The sequence below is a fragment of the Trachemys scripta genome, chromosome 18 (assembly GCF_013100865.1).
Source record: "Trachemys scripta elegans isolate TJP31775 chromosome 18, CAS_Tse_1.0, whole genome shotgun sequence".
NCBI lineage: Eukaryota > Metazoa > Chordata > Testudines > Emydidae > Trachemys > Trachemys scripta.
In genome coordinates, this window is record NC_048315.1 from 11,609,252 (window position 1) to 11,628,222 (window position 18,971).

Consider the following 18,971-nt stretch of genomic DNA (forward strand, 5'->3'; position numbering starts at 1 on the left):
GATGAAGGCTACCAGTCTACTGCACCGTCTACCGCCAAAAGGCAGTTAGCAGCTGCTGCTGTGTAGCAATGCAGTCCCACGTCTGCCGGCACCCAGAGGACATATGGTGACGGTGAGCTCAGCTGTGCTGAGCGGGCTCCATGTTGTCTGCACAGGTAACCCAGGTAACCCAGGTAAAAAGGCGCGAATCTATTGTCTGCCGTTGCTGTGACGGGGGAGGGAGGGGCCTGACGACATGTACCCAGAACCGCCCGCGACACTGTTTTGCATCATCCGGGCATTGGGATCTCAACCCAGAATTCCAAGGGGCGGCAGAGACTGCGGGAACTGTGGGATAGCTGTGGGATAGCTACCCATAGTGCAATGCTCCGGAAGTCGACGCTAGCCTCGTACTGTGGACGCGGTCTGCCGACTATAGCACCTAGAGCATTTTATTGTGTGGACACACACAATCGGCTGTATACAACCGATTTCAATAAAACCGGCTTCTATAAATTTGAACTAATTTCGTAGTGTAGACATACCCTGAGACACCTGGGCTTGTGGACTCGGTGTTTTCAAGCCTGCACTTGAGTGCGGGTTTACAATTGGTGGATCTGGGTCTCACAACCTTGCTAGTACATCCATACTGTACTACGCAGACCTTCTGATTTGGGTCTGGGGCTTGAGTGGTGTCCACACGGCAAAACAACAGGGCTTGGATCCAAGTCGCAGTGTGACTTGGGCCCTGACCAACCCCACTAGCAGAGTCCTAGCATCCAGGGCCTGAGTGCTTGCTGACCCGAATCAGATTGATTTGCATGTGGACGGAAGGGGGAGCTTGGGCTTAAACTTGAGTGAGAACCCAGGCTTAGTGTGCAGTGAAGACATACCCACTGCCTCTCAAGGCCCCAGAAACTTTGTTCAGACTACATAAGATTAGTTAAATTTATCTTTGATTTTTTTTCTTAAATAGTACATCAATAATGCAACATAGACATTAACAGAATAGTAATAAAAAAACCTAATTCTGCTTTTTTCTATCACAAACTACTTTCTAAAGCAGATTTACATCTCAAAAATGATCTGAATTTAGAGATTCTCATTAGAACAGGATTCATTTAGAGACTCCCGAGTGTGCTTAGTGCTCCATTCACACGACCCTCAGCTGACTGGCATTCCCCAGTGTAACCAAGGCGTGCTTTCGATGAGCCATTAAAATACACTCCCGAGCATGGCTTAATGCAACATTAGCCTCTAGCAGCAGCATTAAGAATTCCAGACACTATGGTGAAAAATAAAAAACAGCAGATTTTAGCAATAGACAGGAGCTGGCGGAGATTATTGGGCGCGGGTACCATAAAAATCACAATTAGGGATACACTGAAAAGCACTCCATGACCCCACCCCATGGATTTGCCAATAAAGCATTTGTTAACGACTTGCAAGTACTCTAAACCCAAAGTGGGAAAGTTTTCCTATACATCAGTGGACTTTTTCCTTGAAAATAACAGCTGAAATATTCAGCACTACTGCAATCTACCAACCCTTTGTATTTGTTCTCGCAGAAAGCTGCTTATAGTGCCAGTTGGCTTCCATCCAGGGAATGAACCTATGGGAGTTTTACCTGCATGCTGCCGAGGCTCCCTCTCCTGCTACTGTTTTGACTCTCGCCTGCGGTGCCAGCACTGTAGCAGATGGCATCAAACCCCAAAATTCCTCCAACACAGTCACCGATGAGGCACACCTGCAGGAATAGGAGATTTCATGCGAGTCAGACAGAGTGATATTTATCAGCCAGAGTCACGGACTCAAAACAGGAGGCAAGGGGGGGGGGTGGCGTCATGGAGCCTGATTACAGCTCCCTGGTCCTGGGGACTAGCCTGCAGCAGCCAAGGGTTGCAAAGTTTTTGGTGGATCCCATTACAGTGCGGGATAGATATAGCCACTTTGCCACTCCTCCTCTCCCCACCAACACGCACCCTATGCCAAAGGCTGGCACAGGGGCTGCCTCCATCAGCTTCACACCAGAAGGGAATTCCCCAGCACTAGCCGCAATCCCTGTTGGCTCCTTAAAGCCAGAATCCAGCACAAAGGGTCTGGATCCCTGAAGAACCTAGCTGATCATGCTTCAATCCATTTAATGCACCCCGCAGACACAGGTTGGGTTGTTCATTTCTTCCCAGATATCAAGAGGGTTCTCAACTGGATTTCTAGCAAAGATTTGCAAGCAGAAATAAGTTGTCATTCACTGGTCAAAGCAAGTGACCCAAACTGTGAAATGAGGTGCCAATGGACAGATTTCACACAGGTATATACTTTCTTATGATTCAGACTATAGCACTAAGGTGAGATTGTAGCGTTTAGGGAAACTGAATTCACTAGCGTGGTGGCAGAGATTTGTAATTTTTCTCATCTCTCTATAATCCCACACTCTTATTTGACAGAGTTAAGGTTGTTCAAGTGTATTTCCCCACAAAATTGCAACATAAGCAATAGTCACACCCAATACAATACCCACTCCAAGGCATGAATTTCCCCACTACGATCATGACTAGAGTTGGTCAGGGATTTTTCAACAAAAAACTTATTTTTGGTCCAAAATAAATGCAGATGCATCAACACCGAAATTGTATGTGTGAACAGATGAGTTTAGACTTAACTTTTGTCGGGAAGGTTCCTTGGGTCCAGAATGGAATTTCTGGTCAGAACCACAAAGAGACAGAGAGAGGGTGGGCAACTTCCCTCCCGCCCCTGAGAATAGTCAATAGCCAGTGGTAATGGATGCAGGAGACTCAGAATCTGTCTACACTGGCAGAGTTACAGAGCCAGCAGGTTCAGCGCCGCTCAGAGAATGCTGAAGGGATTGTGTGCACAATAGCATGTTCACATTTGCGGCACTTGCAGCAGTATGCGGAGGAGTGCCCTCTAGGCAGCTATCCCACAGAGCATCTCTTCCTCTTCTGCCGCTAGGGGTTGTGGGAAGGCGGAGAGGGCCACAGGGCATCCTGGGTCCTGTCCCAATATCCTGTGATGCATTGCTTCGCATCCCAGCAATCCCTGTGCTTCCGTCCGCATTTGGTGCCATCTTTCAACGGTTTGTGTACTGCGCGCTTTGCCTCTTTGGTCTGCAGGAATGGATCCTGCACTATTGACCAATATGCTGCTCACTCTCACTAACATGTCACGAGTGGCAGTGGAGTTATTCCTTAAACTACAAAGGCAAGAGTAGTTCAACATTGATCTCATCAGGCATGGTAGCTACAACACAAGATTGCTTGTGGCGTTCACAGAGGTGCTGACCACAGTGGAATGCCGCTTTTTGGGCTCAGGAAACAAGCATTGAGTGGTGGGATCACATCGTCATGCAGTGGCTGCAGAACTTTCGGATGAGGAAAGCCACATTGATGGGACTGTGTGATGAGCTCACCCCAGCCCTGCAGCACAAGGACACGAGAACAAAAGCACTGTGGAAGCTGGCTACTGCAGACTGCTACTGATCGGTCGCTAACCAGTTCGGAGTGGGAAAGTCGACGGTTGGACTTGTGTTGATGGAAGTGTGCAGGGCCATTAATTGCATCCTGCTCCGAAAGACCATGGCTCTGGGCAACGTGTGTGACATTATGGAAGGCTTTGCACAAATAGGCTTCCCTAACTGCGGAGAGGCGATAGATGGCACGCATATTCCAATTCTGGCACCAGACCACATAGCCACCGAGTACATTAATCAGAAGGGGTATTTCTCTATGGTTGTCCAGGCGCTTGTGGATCACCGTGGGCATTTCACGGACATTAACACAGGCTGGTCCGGAAAGGTGCATGACACGCGCATCTTTCGGAACACTGGCCTGTTCAGGAAACTCCAAGCAGGGACTTTCTTCCCAGACCATAAGATAGCCGTAGGGAAAGTCGAAATGCCCATTGTGATCCTGGAAGACCCTGCCTATCCCTTAATGACGTGGCTTATGAAGCCATACATGGGGCAACTTGACAGCAGCAAGGAGCTGTTCAACAACAGGCTGAGCAAGTGCAGAATGACTGTGGAGTGTTCTTTGGCCATTTAAAGGCCCGCTGGCGCTGTCTCTGTGGGAGGCTGGACCTGGCTGATGACAATATTCCTATACTTATAGCCGCATGCTGTACGCTCCATAATATTTGTGAAGGGAAGGATGAAAGCTTCACTCAGGGCTGGACCGCTGAGGCTCAGCGCCTAGAGGATGAATTTGAACAGCCAAAGACCAGGGCTATTAGAGGGGTGCAGTGCAGGGCCATAAGGATCAGGGATGCCTTGAGGCAGCAATTTGAAGTTGTAAGCCACTAATATTTGCTGCTATGCTCGGGAGTGCAGTCTTGTAATGCTAGGAGGTGATTGTGATTGGTGCAGACTATGCACGATGAAGGTTTCAGAAAATTGCCTGTTGCTTTGCAAGGCTCTGTTTGCTTTCAATTAATAGAATAAAGATAGCTTTCAAACCAAAACAAAACAACCACCACCAGTGGACAGAGACAAAAAACAACAATATATCAGCACTGAGGGGGATGGGGGAAGGGAGGGTCACAGGAGGAGGTGGGGTCCGGGACAGTTAAAGACTTGTGTATGTCCAGGTATCATATCCAACCTTCTCCTTTGGAGTACAATGCAGCAGGTGCTGTACTTCAGCAGGGCTAAACTGCAGAGGGATGGGTGTTGAGTGCCGTGGGTACTGAAAGTCCTCAGTGCTGGACTGTGACAGGGGAGCAGCCATTAACATTCATACCAACTGGTACCCTTGTTGGTATGAATAACACCTGTGTTGCCGGTGTCTGGGGGGCGACAGCAGCTGCAGGGGAAGGCGGGCACAGAGCTGCTCAGTTTGCAGTGCTAGTAGCACCTGGAGCGTGTCCACTCGGTGCTCCATAATGTTTAAGAGCCGCTGCGTGGCTTTGTTCTGGCGTGCCGCGTTCTCCTTTCGATCCCTCTTCTCGCTGTCCCGCCACTCTTTCAATTCTTGTTTTTCGGCCGCAGAGTGCATCAGGACATCACGCAGAAAGTCCTCTTTAGTTCTTCGGGGCCGCTTTCTCATTCTGGGCAGCCGTTCAGCCGGCGATAACAAAGAGGGAGGCTGGGTTCCCAAGGTCATCTCTGTGAAGCCAAAATGCAACCTTTTACAGAAGCAGTATTGTTTGCAACACACAGATCACTGATTCAGTGATTTAAAACACAGCCACTATTCACAGACCTGTCACTAACTGGCTGACCCCAGGCAAACACACATGAGCCACAAGACCCCCAAAATGGTGAGTAACCGCAGGAACAGGGGAAATCAGTGTTCCAGGACTGTACTATACACTGGGCACATGGCTCTTGGGGGGAGCCAGCACTGGGGGGGGGAGCTTATAATAATTCCTGTCCCCACATTTTCCACAGGCTGTGTTCATTATGGAAGATATCCCCTGCTGAGGTGAACAGGGAGTCAAGGGAGGGTTTTCTCCAAGACTGCGGCTGCCGCCCTGGCCCTTATGCAGCTCGCCTGCGTGCAGCAATGGTCCCCACACCCCCTGACGGCAGAGTGGCATGGGAAAGATACTGTTAATGGAGCAAGAAACAAAGCAGCTCTGCCGAAGAACCCACGGCAACGGATTGCCCAGTATCTCCATGAGAGTTTCGTGGAGATCTCTGAGGCAGATTCCCGTGAAGTGAGGGAGTCCATCAACATCCTGTTCCGCCGCTCAGACTAGGCATGTGGTGGTATGCGCATCGTACAAACACAAGCCTGCTTTCTGCAACCCTCCTACCCCCCAAAACTCACTTCAGCCATTCCCAAAAATTAAAGCCACTTACCAGGGGCCTCCTCTCCTGTTTGCGCTTCGCCAAGCTCTGACAGCTGTGACTGGCTAGCCTCCTCCAGGGTAGAAAAGAGCTCCTGGCTGCATGCATCTCTGACCTCTGAGTCGATCTCTGCCTCTGGGTCCCCCTCCCCATCCTCGTCCAAGATTTCCTCCTCCTGGCTCGGTCCACTCTCGACTGGCACACGAGACACTGAAGTATCCACAGTGGCCTTCGCAGCCGAGTATCGTGTCCAGCTCTTTGTAGAACTGGCAGCTTGTGGGCGCAGCACCAGAGCAGCAGTTTGCCTCTCGCGCCTTGTGGTAGGCATTCCGCAGCTACTTCACTTTGACCCTGCACTGCAGTGTGTCCCGGTCATGGCCCCTTTCTGTCATGCATTGTGAAATCTGTCTGTAGGTATCATAATTCCTACGGCTGGAGCGCAGCTGGGACTAGACAGCCTCCTCTCCCCAAATGCTGATGAGGTCCAGCAGCTCGGCATTGCTCCAAGAGGTGGATCGCCTGGTGTGTGAAGCTGGCATGGTCACCTGGAAAGATGCACTGAGACCGCTGCACGCGTCACCGAGCAAACATTCCAACATTTCAAAATTCCCAAGGAATTTAAGGTGTGGGGCTCCCGGTTGGTCACCTGAGGGCAGGGCAGTGGAATTCAAATCGATGACCAAAGGCAAGAACCAGAGGCAAGAACAGGCATTGTGGGACACCTCCCGGAGGCCAATCGCAGCGCTGTAACCGACCAGGGTGTCTACACTGGTCTAAGCTGTATACCTCTCGTCGGGGTGGGTTTTTTACAGTGCTGCTACTGCGCACTTTCTGCGCACGAAGTGGCTTGGCAGTGTGTACACTTTGGGAGTTACAATGCAAAAAACTGCTTTACTGCGCAGAAACTTGCTAGTGTAGACAAGACCTCAGATTCAAGTCACTGCTCTGAACCAAGCAACACAGGGCTCTCCCACATCCCAGGTGAGTTTTTAACTTAAAAATAGTATCCCCTCTGATGCACACCACAAAGAACTGAAAATCCACCTGGCTACACCGAACCTTAACAACACATTAACAGAATGTTTTGTGAAGGATTAATGGCATCTCATTGCACTTACCATGACAACTCTCATCTTGATGATGATTATTAGTGTTAGAGTAGCACTTAGAGTATGTACATCTACACTTGGAGCTGGAGGTGTGAGTCCCACCTCAAAGAGACATACCTGCATTAGCTCGATGAGAGCTAGTTTGCTAAAAATAGAATGTCACTATAGTGGCATGAGTGGCAGGTGGGGCTAGCCACCCCGAGTACATGCCTGTGGTCTCAGATGGGCACATAGTCTGGATAGCTAACCCCTCCCACTGTAAGAGTAAGGCAGTCCTTTGCCCCAAAGAGTTTGTAAAGTAAGTAAACAAGAGAGGCAAGGGTGGGAGAGGAAACTGAGGCACAGACACATTAAGTGACTTGCCCAGGTCACACAGCAGGTCAGTGGCATAGCTAGGAATAGAACTGAAGGCCCGACTCCCTGTCCAGTTTCACTGAATTATACTGTACATATTTTATAACTAGAGACCTATATATTTAGAGGTGAATTTGATGGTTTTATCCAGTTGCCAAAATGGAGGACTATGAACAGTACAACATTTTCGTTCTAATGATATCAGCACTTTTCCTGTGCGGTGGAAACATGCAAAATATACTGAGATTGTTTACACCATCCCAGGTGAATTATCAATAGATGTTTTTCAAAAAAAGGCCTTTTTTGTAGCTTTGGCCTAAAGAAAAACAAACCTCTTAACATTCAGTTTCTACTGGAAGAGATCTGTTTTTATAATTATCTCTGTAATTGGTATAATTTTTCTTCTCATAATCTCACCTTTCATAATGTTCTGACATAATAGCCGGGGTTTGTTTTTTTTAAAAGCTCCAAGCAAGAACATTTTTACTACGGATATTAAACTGGCTCCAAACCAAATTTTAGCTTAAAAAACTGATATGCCACAGTATAATCCTATTATTGTTATGAAAAAAATAATTTGTTTGTGTAATAAGACTCATGCTTTCCTCAGAAGATTACACTGTACCCTCAGATTAAAAATCTTTTCTTCTTTCAGAGCCTTTGAAACCTCACTGTACTTAAAACAACTATCTATCTAGACCTTTAAAGGCCCATCACAAGCGTATATAAGCACTTCACACAGGTTTCAGAGTAGCAGCCGTGTTAGTCTGTATCCGCAAAAAGAACAGGAGTACTTGTGGCACCTTAGAGACTAACAAATTTATTAGAGCATAAGCTTTCGTGGACTACAGCCCACTTCTTCGGATGCATATAACCATTCTATTCTATAACCATATAACCATCCTGTTCTTTTCACTTCACACAGTAATAAATGTATCCTCAATAAGGTAGAGAAGTATTAGTAACCCCATTTAGAGACCAGGTAGCTACAGGAGAGTGGTGCTCCCAAACCCAATCAACTCCACGCAAGTCTTTTAGATGATTTAATTGGGATTTGTATCAGGCCCAGAGAGATTGAGCGATTTGCCCATGGTCACACAAGGGAATCTGTGGCGGAGCCAAAATCTGAACCCAGATTTCCTGAGTCCTCAATCATGAGATCATGCTTCCTCCCTGTGGTTTTACTGACACCGTGACAAAAGAGGGAGATACCAGTACTTAAATGTTTGATTCCCTATGGTCTAATCAGAGACGTGCTGAGGTCCCTCAACTCCCATCATCTGCAAAGGGGTTATACGAATTTAGGAATTGGACTGGCTGGGAGAGAAGGTACAACTACAGCTGAGCAAATTTTTCAGCTGAAACTTTTTCTGGTGAGAATTGCAGATTCAGCCACACCAAAACATTTTATGAATGTGTGTTGCTTTTGCCGAATTGTTCACTTTGGAGTGGTGGTGGAGGGTGCAGGGGGAGTGGTGGTGGAGGGTGCAGGGGACAAGTCAGAAAAAAAAATCAAAACGTTTTGTTTTGGCATTTGCAGCACGAAGTGTTTCCGATTTTATTCAACCCACAACAAATTTTTTCTTCGGGTTTTCAATTTGCTGACAAATTTCTATATTTTAGTTTTTGGTCTGACCCCAAATATTTATTTTAAACTTTTTAAAATTGCCAATGAAGCAAAAATTCTATTATTCTCAAACCTTTAGGTCCAGTGCTTTCTATTCACTGCATGAGTTACCAGCTCAAACTGACCCTGCTCAGGTTTCAGGAAGCTCCTAGTTCACCCTGAGCATCCTCAGAGGCTTAACAGAGAGACAATGTGAGCGAGGAAATATCTTTTATTGGACCAATTTCTGTTGGTGAAAGAAAGCTTTTGAACTCACACAGAGCTCTTTTTCATGTCTGGGAAATGTAAACAGACATTTTGCACTCCCATGCGAACACTGCTTCCTCTCATTTGCTGTGTCAGCCCCATACTAGTAACTTGATACACGCAAGGCAATGGCCTAAAATAATGGAAACTCGGCCTTGCCCAAAGCATTTTTCTTTGAGGAAAAATAAGAGGAAATGGTCCTACCTGTCCATTAAAACCAGTCCCATCTGGAGACTTGAGAAATTCATTGTAAACTTGGTTGGCTCTGTTAATCACCATGGCAACTGCATCCTGGTACTGAGGGGAGGAAATGGCCAGCAAGGGCAAGGCAGCCAGTGGGATGTGGTCTTCACTACTGCTTAGGCAGTTCTCATCATAGCTGTAGGGATTCAGGCTGAAGAAGAAGATACGGTCGTCAGGAAAATGCAACAAAAGGAAGTGCACAATATTACAGCTCTAATGTGAGTGTATTAAACTGAAATGATCCTGGGCTACTCAGGTTTGGTACCAAAGCCCGTCACCTTAAAACCCCATCTGTTTAAAAGCTACGCTTTCCTGATCTGGGTTATTGGCACAGCTTTAGACTGTTAGAATGGAAGGCGTTTTTATAAATCTGATTTATGCTTCACCATTTATGCTCCTTATTTTTACTCCAGAAGCCGAGATAAATGCAAGAAGAAAACAGATTCGGTTTCTGGTTTTCATACATTAGCACAATACAACAGTTGATGGGATGCAGCTGCTGCACTGGAATATGATAGTCTTCCAAATGAATGGTTCCCATTGAAATTATTTTAAAAAATACAGAAACATTTCTGTCAATGAGATTTTGTAAAGGTTTGTATAAATTTTGGAGAAAATCTGACCTGACAATATTCCTTCCAAAAGACAGAACAAGATCAGCCTATTATCTGATCAATTACATAAAAGTAGTTTTAAAACATATGTCTTGAAACAACATTTAAACATTCACCTATTAGCATTATACAAAAGAATGTGACTGGCTTGAAAACAGATGTTTAGATTTACTAGGATACCAGTTTTATCTGAGGGTTTAGCTACATGGTGAGGTAATGTGCTCTACGGGGGTTTGATTTCTAAAGCGCACAAACATACTGTGTATTAATTGGGTCTGTGCAGAACCTGCTGGAATGCACTAAAGGTTCCTTAGTGCACTTTAACGTAGCACTGTTTTAAACCCTCTATGTCTAGTCTAGATTTCATTTCTGCACGTTTCCCAGTACCAACCTGTCAGTCATGCTTTGGATGATATTTAAAAGTGAAGGGGAAAAACAATTCCCAGAGAACAGAAATTGCAAGTCATATCACCTCATGCCAGGTTCTCAGAATATATTTATGCACCTTTAGAGACCAATATAAGGTCAGAAGCACTTTGAAAATTAGGCTGGATTTCAGCCAAGGCTACAGAGGTAGAAAACAAAGACTTTATAAATAAAAGTAGTTTGCACTTCCCATCCAAAGATCTCAGAGCGCTTTAATTAAACCTCACAACAAGGCAGATAAGCATCACCATCGCACACATGGGGAAACAAGCACAGAGACGTGTAGGGTCAGATTTGGAAGTGAATTAGTTTAGACATTAAAAATAAACAGTATTTGTGATCTAGATGGTCAATCCCTGAAGTTTGCTCTGATTAATTAAAAAACAACTAAGAGGAAGGGAACTAAACAAGCCCCACATCTGAGAAATAGGAGGCTACAGTGGTTGGGTAATCTACATCTGATAATCAGACAGAAAAAGCAACCAGATCTCAGAGTAGAGCGATATGGAGAAGATACTTCTTAAAAAGTTACCTGAAGTCTTTTCCAGTAACCAAAGTATAAAACACTAACTGGCCAAAATTACTGGGTTAGTTTTTGGACCTGCTGAGTGTGTATAAGTCAGGGAAAGACAGCAAAAAACAAAACAAAACACACACAAAAATCTAATTCCTGCATAAACTTCAAATGACACCATTAATTATGCCATTGTTGTATGCGGTGTTGTTGTAGCCATGTCACAGCCAGGGTATAAGAGAGATAAGGTGGGTGAGGTAATATCTTTTATTGGATCAACTTCTGTTGGTAAGCGAGACAAGCTTTCAAGCTTACACAGAGCTCTTCGGGTCTGGGAAACGTACTCGGAGTGTCACAGCTAAATACAAGGTGGAACAGATTGTTTAGCATAAGTCGTTAACACATATTTCAAGGGACCATTCAAGGTGAAGTGGCCAACTAGCAATCCCCCCACATGCATTCCATCAATCCACCGCCCTCCCCTCCCCACACACAAACTTTCCCCCACTATGATCAGAGGGGTGTTAATGGACAACTTCACCTTAAATGGCCCCTTGAAATGAAATAATATGATAGTAACTGAGGCTGAGATTTTCAAAGTAGCCTAAGGGCTTTAGACATACATTTTCCATTAATTGTAAGTGGCAGATCTGTGTGTAAATCTCCTAGACTACTTTGGAAACTTCAACCCTACAGTAAACTCTCTCCCTCTCTAGTAGTTCTCTCTCAAGTTGGGTTGACCTATGTAATTCTTTATAAGATACACTTATAATACCATAGCACTTCTGCAGCAGTACATACCCTTACACTTGCAGATCTCAAAGTGCTTGCCCCCATGAATCATGCCTTGCGCCACCCGAGAGGTCAATACAGTTATATCCCATTTTAGCCACTTGAACGCAGAATCGTATTCATCCTGGTGGCGGGGGAGCCTGCACATCTCATAATGCCACAGTTTAGACAGACGGAAAGAACTGCCAGCAACACAGAAACATGACCTTATGGGCTAACAACGCATGGAAATACTGCAGAGGATCCTATAGGCTGAACAAATGAATGCTGGAGTGGGTCAGTTGTACAGAAACAGGGGCATAGGAATTGCCAAACCGGATCAGACTCAAGGTCTCTCTAGTCCAATATCCTTTCTCTGACCGTTGCCAGGACCAGATGCTTTGGGAGAGAGTATAAGAACCCTGCAGCAGGCAGATGCGGGATGATTTGCTGCAATTGGTCTCTGCCTAATCTCTCATAGTAAGAGATTGGCTTAAGCCCTGAAGCATGAGCTTCAATATCCCTTCCAAGCGTCTGTTAGGATTATCTATTTTAATTCTGCATATTCTTGTGATCCATCTAAATGTCCAATCCCTTTTTTGACTCTTCCTAAATTCTTCACCTCAATGACCTCCTGCAGCTATGAGTTCCACAGCTCAATTATCCATTGTGTGAAAAAATATTTCGCTCTATCACTCTGTACCATGGCCTTTGTTTGAGGTATGTGGGGCTGGATTTCACCGCAAAAAGCTCAAAGAGTAAGGCTTTCTGGGGGAGGAGGGGAGTGAAAGTGAAGTAAATGTCACTCAGATATGTAAGTGACTTGTCCCCAAACTCAAATAGGCAGTTGCTGAGTCAGTCAAAGAACTCAGGTTACTCATCTTGGGGGCAATCCCCCCCCCAACTCCACACACACAAAGGAACTAGCCAGACACATGCATATCACCATCTGTCCACTTGGCACCCCTTTCCTTTGTCTGTCCCTTCTCTTTTTTAGAATACATTCTCCTCAGGGCAGGGACTCCCTGTTACTATGTGCTTGCCCTGGATTTAGTACAACGGGTTCCTGATTCTGATAGGAACCTCTGTGCTATAACAATATTAAACAATGTGCCATTTGAGATGGGATTAGATCTATGGATCTATTACCACCACCACAGATAAAAGCAATTTAAGAAAAACAAAAACTACTTACAGCTCTGAAATGCCGTGGTTGGTCTGTATTTTCCTCTAAGCCTCACTGCAAATTTCCATGTTTAGTCTGTGCTAAAGCAGTCAAATGACAGATATTTTGCATCTTAAGAAGTTCAACATTTTTAATGACCTGGAGCTGCTCTGCCAGGCAGCATCAATTTATCAATTAACATGACTTCACTCTGCCAGTGGATTAGACCATCCAAATGCAAAGCAGACAGATTGCTGAATACCCGTGCCAAAAATAAAATAAAATAAAAAAACCAAACTTTACAAATATAAAATAAAAAGGCCTCCGTAGCATATAACACTCACTTAAAAAACAAAAATAATCATTTAGAATGGGAATTTTCAAAAGAGAAAAAAAAAAATCACATCTACATAATAAAAGCAAGATGCAAAAGGAAATCCAGAAGAGAGAGATACAGAAGCAGAGGGTTAAAAAAAAATAGCCAGCAACATTTCTTATGAGCAAGCAAAGGAATCTGAATCAAGCTGCAGTTCAGCAATTAATTCCTGGTAAATTAATTACAAATAATTACCTGGTTGGAAAAGAACAGTTTATTTTTCTTTTATTGCAAAGGTCACGTAAGGGGAGGTTTTTATTTTCTTACCATAAACACAATGAAAACGAAAAAGCAGCACGCCATGGAAAAGGGGAAGCTCTTTATCACAAGAGATAGGCAAACACAAAGCTTGTTAGCTTGGTGCATTGACAGAGCACTGCAAGAGGCCCTTACATGCGCCAGTTTGGAAGTGCTGCATTCACAAAGCAGGGGTGGGGTGGGGTGGGGAGGAGAGGAAATCACTGGGTGGCGGGGAGGAGGTGAAGCCATTCATTGTAATAATGTTGCAATTGCAGACACATCCCCTTCATTGCCGGTGCTGTATCCAAGACAGATCCAGGACCCTGGAGAGCTAGGCTTTAGTGCAGGGGTAGGCAACCTATGGCACGCGTGCCGAAGACGGCACGCAAGCTGATTTTCAGTGGTGCTCACACTGCCCGGGTCCTGGCCACGGGTCCAGGGGGCTCTGCATTTTAATTTAATTTTAGATGGAGCGTCTTAAAATCCTTATTTACTTTATACACAATAGTTGAATTCTATAGTATAGACTTATAGAAAGAGACCTTCTAAAAATGTTAAAATGTATGACTGGCACGCGAAACCTTAAATTAGAGTGAATAAATGAAGACTCGGCACCCACTTCTGAAAAGTTGCCAAACCCTGCTTTAGTGGCATCCGTTGACTGGGCACAAATGATATGATGTCACAGAGCCAGCTGCTTGCAGGGGTAACAGATTGTACATAATGGGGGCTGAGGGGGTGGGGGAGAGAGAGAGAGAGAGAGAGAGAGAGAGAATATTCAAGATCCAATAGAGGGAGTTAGCAAAATAGTTTCCAAACATTAGCTGATGCAGGTCACAACCCCATGCGGGTCCCTTCTGACTGACTTCTTTGGGGAGAGGTGCTTGAGGCTTAACACCTGGGAAAGGAAAAGGCAGAGGGACCAATTCACGTGCCAATGCTCATGCTAACCTGCCTGCTAGAGCTTCCCTCAAGTTATTGTTACATGTGGGAGAATTAGAAGTTTATGGTCTGATTTGCTTGTAGACATGGCCTGCAGCTCCCATTAGCTTCACTAGGGAGTTGAGGTTGGTTTCAAAAGCCAAGCCATGCGTGTGTGGAGTTCCCTTTCTAGTGGGAAAGAGGGCGAGGGACAGATCGCAGGCCATGAATACTAGCGTTTTACATGTGCTGGATAGTGTAATTTTAAAATTAGTTTTTAAATGGATTATGAACCCAAGAACTCATTTTAACTTCCAAGTAACACATGTTGGGGCCTAATCCTGTGAGGTGCTGCTCTCAGCGCAGGCTGTGGGTGCTCCCTACCTCACCAGTAAAACACGATTCCCCCTTCCTTTAAGAATCAGTTGTGCAAAGTGCTGAGCACTCTGACTCTAATCCAGCAAAGCACATGGACAGTGAAATGGGACGACTTACGTTCTGACAGTGCTTTGCTGGATTAGGGCCAGAGAGTGCTTAGCACTTTCCAGGATCGAGCCCTGACACTAGTGGAAACCAACCGTGTTTCTCTTTGAGTCTGTGAAGCTGCGCAAGTAAAACAGAGGAAAGACGAATAAGGCCTAGTCTGCACTACAAGATTAAGTCGACCTAAGGTAGATCGATGTACAGTCACCACAGTAATTACTGCAGTTTTTCATGTCCACATTACCCTCCTTCTGTTGGTGATGTGTCTCCTCACCAGACTTAAGTGCTCCCCCACCCCAAGCTGTCAGCCCCACATGGGGCTGACAGCCAACAGGCAATGTAAGTAACAGTGTCTACACAGACACTGCATTGCCCTAACTACATCGACCTAAGTGCTACGCCTCTCACAGAGCTGGAATTATTAGGTTGATGTAGTGAGCGAATTACTTCAGTGGGAGCAACTTTGTAGCGTAGATGCTTACAGAGTTAGGTCGACGTAAGCTGCCCTACATCAACCAAACTCTGTAATGTAGACCAGGCCTAAGAGAGAGGAGAATCAGGCCATTAGATGACAGTTCCAATAGGAGACCCAGATCCTCAGTTGGTGTAAAATGATGCAGCTACACTGATCTGACCCAAGTTCAGCCGAGTGCCTGAAAGTAGCCGAGTGCCTGAAAGTAAAGCTATGTTCTTCCTAATGCAGACACTTCACAATGGCTTCCCCACCAACATTAGCACTCGAGAGAGGAGGGCAGGAAACGTCTGCATTTAAATCAGTAAACTAAATGGATGTGACGCATAAGAAACTTAGGAAGCAAAGAGCAGTAAGAGGATATCATTTTTAACAGTCTCTTTTTTTACTGTAACCCCATTCCAAACTACCAGGCAACACACAAATGAATTTGTCCATAGATGTTTGGGGGCTTTCTTAGATAAAATTAGGAAGTAGGATGATTGCAAACTTCCACCAAGAGAAACTGAGGTGCTGAAAATATGCAATTCAGTACCACTGCCTACAACCACACAACCAGGGACACTCACAAGCCTGTTGTAAACTGGTGCAATTAAACTCAACGGAACTATTTTTTTAGGGTCAATCATAGGACCACATCTCAGCTGGTGTAAATGGACATAGCTCAAAGGTCTAGCCTTCAGTATGGGAAGTAAAGCATCAACTTTTCATCCTGAAAGGGGGATGGGGGGTTGTCTCAGAGGACTTTTAGATTGATGAATAGAAAAGAAATAGTTAGTACCTGTTGTCATTTGGTATTTTCTAGACAAAAGGGGAAAAATGAGAAAATACATCCTAGATACTCTGAAAATTAAATTCATTACTTAACATTACGGCTCCTTCAGAATGTCAGATGTGGTCCGTTAGACACATTGTCATTTCACTAAGTGCCATGTTATGCTTCCCCTCCCCACTTTTGCTTTTGTTGTTTCTCAAGAACTGCGGTCCCCTTTTACCAAGGTTAATTTGGACAGCACCCCATCCATTACAGTAATTATTTTCATAAGTAAACCTCAAAGCAGTTCATACTTGTCAGGCATTACATTTAATGGAGTACTTCATCTTGAACTGGCTTGTCACTTAAATCAATGCTGCTAAGGACTCTGGGTTAAACATCAAAAGTCTAGGAGGCTCTTCTGCACATCACTCACTAGATGAGTAGTATAAGACACTGAACCTAATAGTATTTTAAAAATTCCCCACAGGCAACATCCTGCAGCCCTTAGATATGTGAATTCCATAAGGGGCTGGATTCTGCACCACTGGAGACAATGGAAAGGTTTTTCCACAGGCCTCATCAGGAGGTTTTTATTTGCTTAAAAATAAGAAGTTATATTAATTTTAGTACACGATTTTCAGAGCTGATGCATGCTTAGCATTTGTTTGTGCCTTATAACTACTTGAAGATTGCAGCCTCTCCTGAGATTTGCAAGACCATCCTTATCAGGGCAACCTTGCAGCCCAACAGCTGGGATTGCATTGATACCAACAGGCCATAAAAATCACAATCCGACTACGTCATGAACTGCAACGTCCCATCAGCAGGCCGGGTCTCTGAGCGATAAAGTTTTTGACGTCATGTGATGATGCTGGGTATCAAAATGTGCCTGGGGAAGGTGATCTCCTTTTCCTTCTCCACGTGCCCTGGAACAGAGAGTAGTATCTTATTCCACACACAGCCCTATTGAAATCAGAATTGGACCCCGGGTAATTGGCAGGGACATATCCCTGTACAGTTGTCTTATGGCCTCTGCTATGCAATTAGATTGCATAGTAGAACCCTGGACTATTTGGCATCATTCAAGCTGGTCTGTACTTTGTACCTGTGAAGTGTGTCAGCAGTAGTATCTGCTAGTTGTTCAATTCCCCCTCCCACAAACGAACAATCTATTATAGTTTTATACAGGAAAAAACACAGGATGTTCTCCCCTTCAGTTCTGCAGGCATCTTGCTTCAAACACTGTGTGATACAAAAAGAAAATGAAGGCGATTGGTGGAAATGGTAGCTCTAAAAGCATACTGATGGAAGGATAAAACATTACAGAGCCAAATGAAAAGCAGAGACTCTTTCACCTCAATCAGAAAAGGCTTTTCTCCCATTCCTTCTCTAAACGCCGCAAGATGTAGGGAAAGGGCAGGCTTCAAAGTTGGTAGCAATATCCCATCAGTAATTTTGTTCCGTTTCCAGATCCCTGCAGAGCCTCATTCCACTTTGATATACAAAAAATTAAACCTCTTTTTAAAATACTGGCATCAGCCAACTATGGTCTAAGACAAAAATAATGCAGGGCTCCACATCGACTGCAAACTACTATTTGAGTTTCTAGGCTAAATGGAATGTTTAGGCTGTAGAAAGAGGGGAGAGGCAGGATGATCCAGTGGTTAGGACTAGGAGACCAGGGGTCAATCCCTGTTCTGCCACAGGCTTCCTGTCTGACCTTGGGTAAATCACTTAACCTTTTCTATGCCTCAGCTCCCCCATTTGTAAAACTGGGATCATAGCACTTCCCTGCCTCACAGAGATGTTACAAAGATCAAGCGCTCAGATATTACTGTCATGAGGGCCATGTAAGTACAGACAAAGGAAGAAAACTTCACTCCTTTTGAACTTCATTACAAGGTGGGTTGTGGCCAGCTTTACAGGTACGAATAACTCTTATTTGAAATTTAAAAATACCCCCAGGGAGACAATGCCTGTGGCACAACAACGGGAGGAGAGATTTCTATTCCTACTATAAAACACCTGGAAAATCATTCCAGTCTGAGTGTGTCAATGTACATTCAAACAACATTGTCACTACTTGGGGTTTTTGCTCGATAGACATCTGTACATTTGAAAGCATAACAGATTGTACAGACAAACTAATAAAGTGGCTGAATCCCAACAGCCTATTACGAGTAAAAAATGCCATCCCCTCTGGATCTCATCAACCTACCCTCTTCTCCAAAGCCTGAGAGAACAGAAAGGCCTTGCAAAATAACTGAAAAAATCAATGGACTTGGACTCTGATAGACCAAGGAAGGAAACCAACTCCAAAGTCAATGTCTCTTCCCATGAAATAACCTGCCCACTATCCCACCTATGCGTAAACCAGGGAACAGTGCACTCAAATGCCAACACTGGTCATCATTGTCACTGTATTACAAAGCAGAGAGGTGATCCTTCACACAGGCAGGCCTCATATCGTGTTAGAATACTGGTCCAAGTTCAGCAAAGCACTTCAGCACGTGCTTAACTTTACACACATGCTTAAATCCCATTGATTTCAATGAGACTTAAGCACATGCTCAAGATGCTTTACTGAATAGGGCTGGACTATAAACATGCTTAAGTGCTTTGCAGAATCAAGGCCTTAGAATTTGAAACCAGCTCCCTGAACAGCAACCAGAAATCACTTCATACTAAGCTCAAATCACTGCAGTACAATAATTGCGCCACTGTCTCCTAAAATTAAAACCATTATTTACCTGTAATAAATATTTTCCAGTTTACACAACAGCCCGTCTATTTGAAATTCTAGTCTGAGATTGGGAGCCTTGTACTGATGTGTGTATAAATGTACGTTCCTGAAATTAATCCATC

General features: G+C 44.7%; 1 protein-coding gene across 1 annotated transcript in view; it reads right to left on the reverse strand.

The window, feature by feature from the left end:
- The window catches only part of PITPNM3 (PITPNM family member 3), a 366,258-nt gene that overhangs the window by 64,761 nt on the left and 282,526 nt on the right, over positions 1–18,971 (reverse strand). Inside the window, exons 7-8 of the mRNA XM_034752560.1 lie at positions 9,329–9,518; positions 1,607–1,726 (exon numbers count right to left, since the gene is read on the reverse strand). Of these exons, the coding sequence (XP_034608451.1) occupies positions 1,607–1,726; positions 9,329–9,518 (310 nt within the window). The remainder of the gene's footprint in view (positions 1–1,606; positions 1,727–9,328; positions 9,519–18,971) is intronic.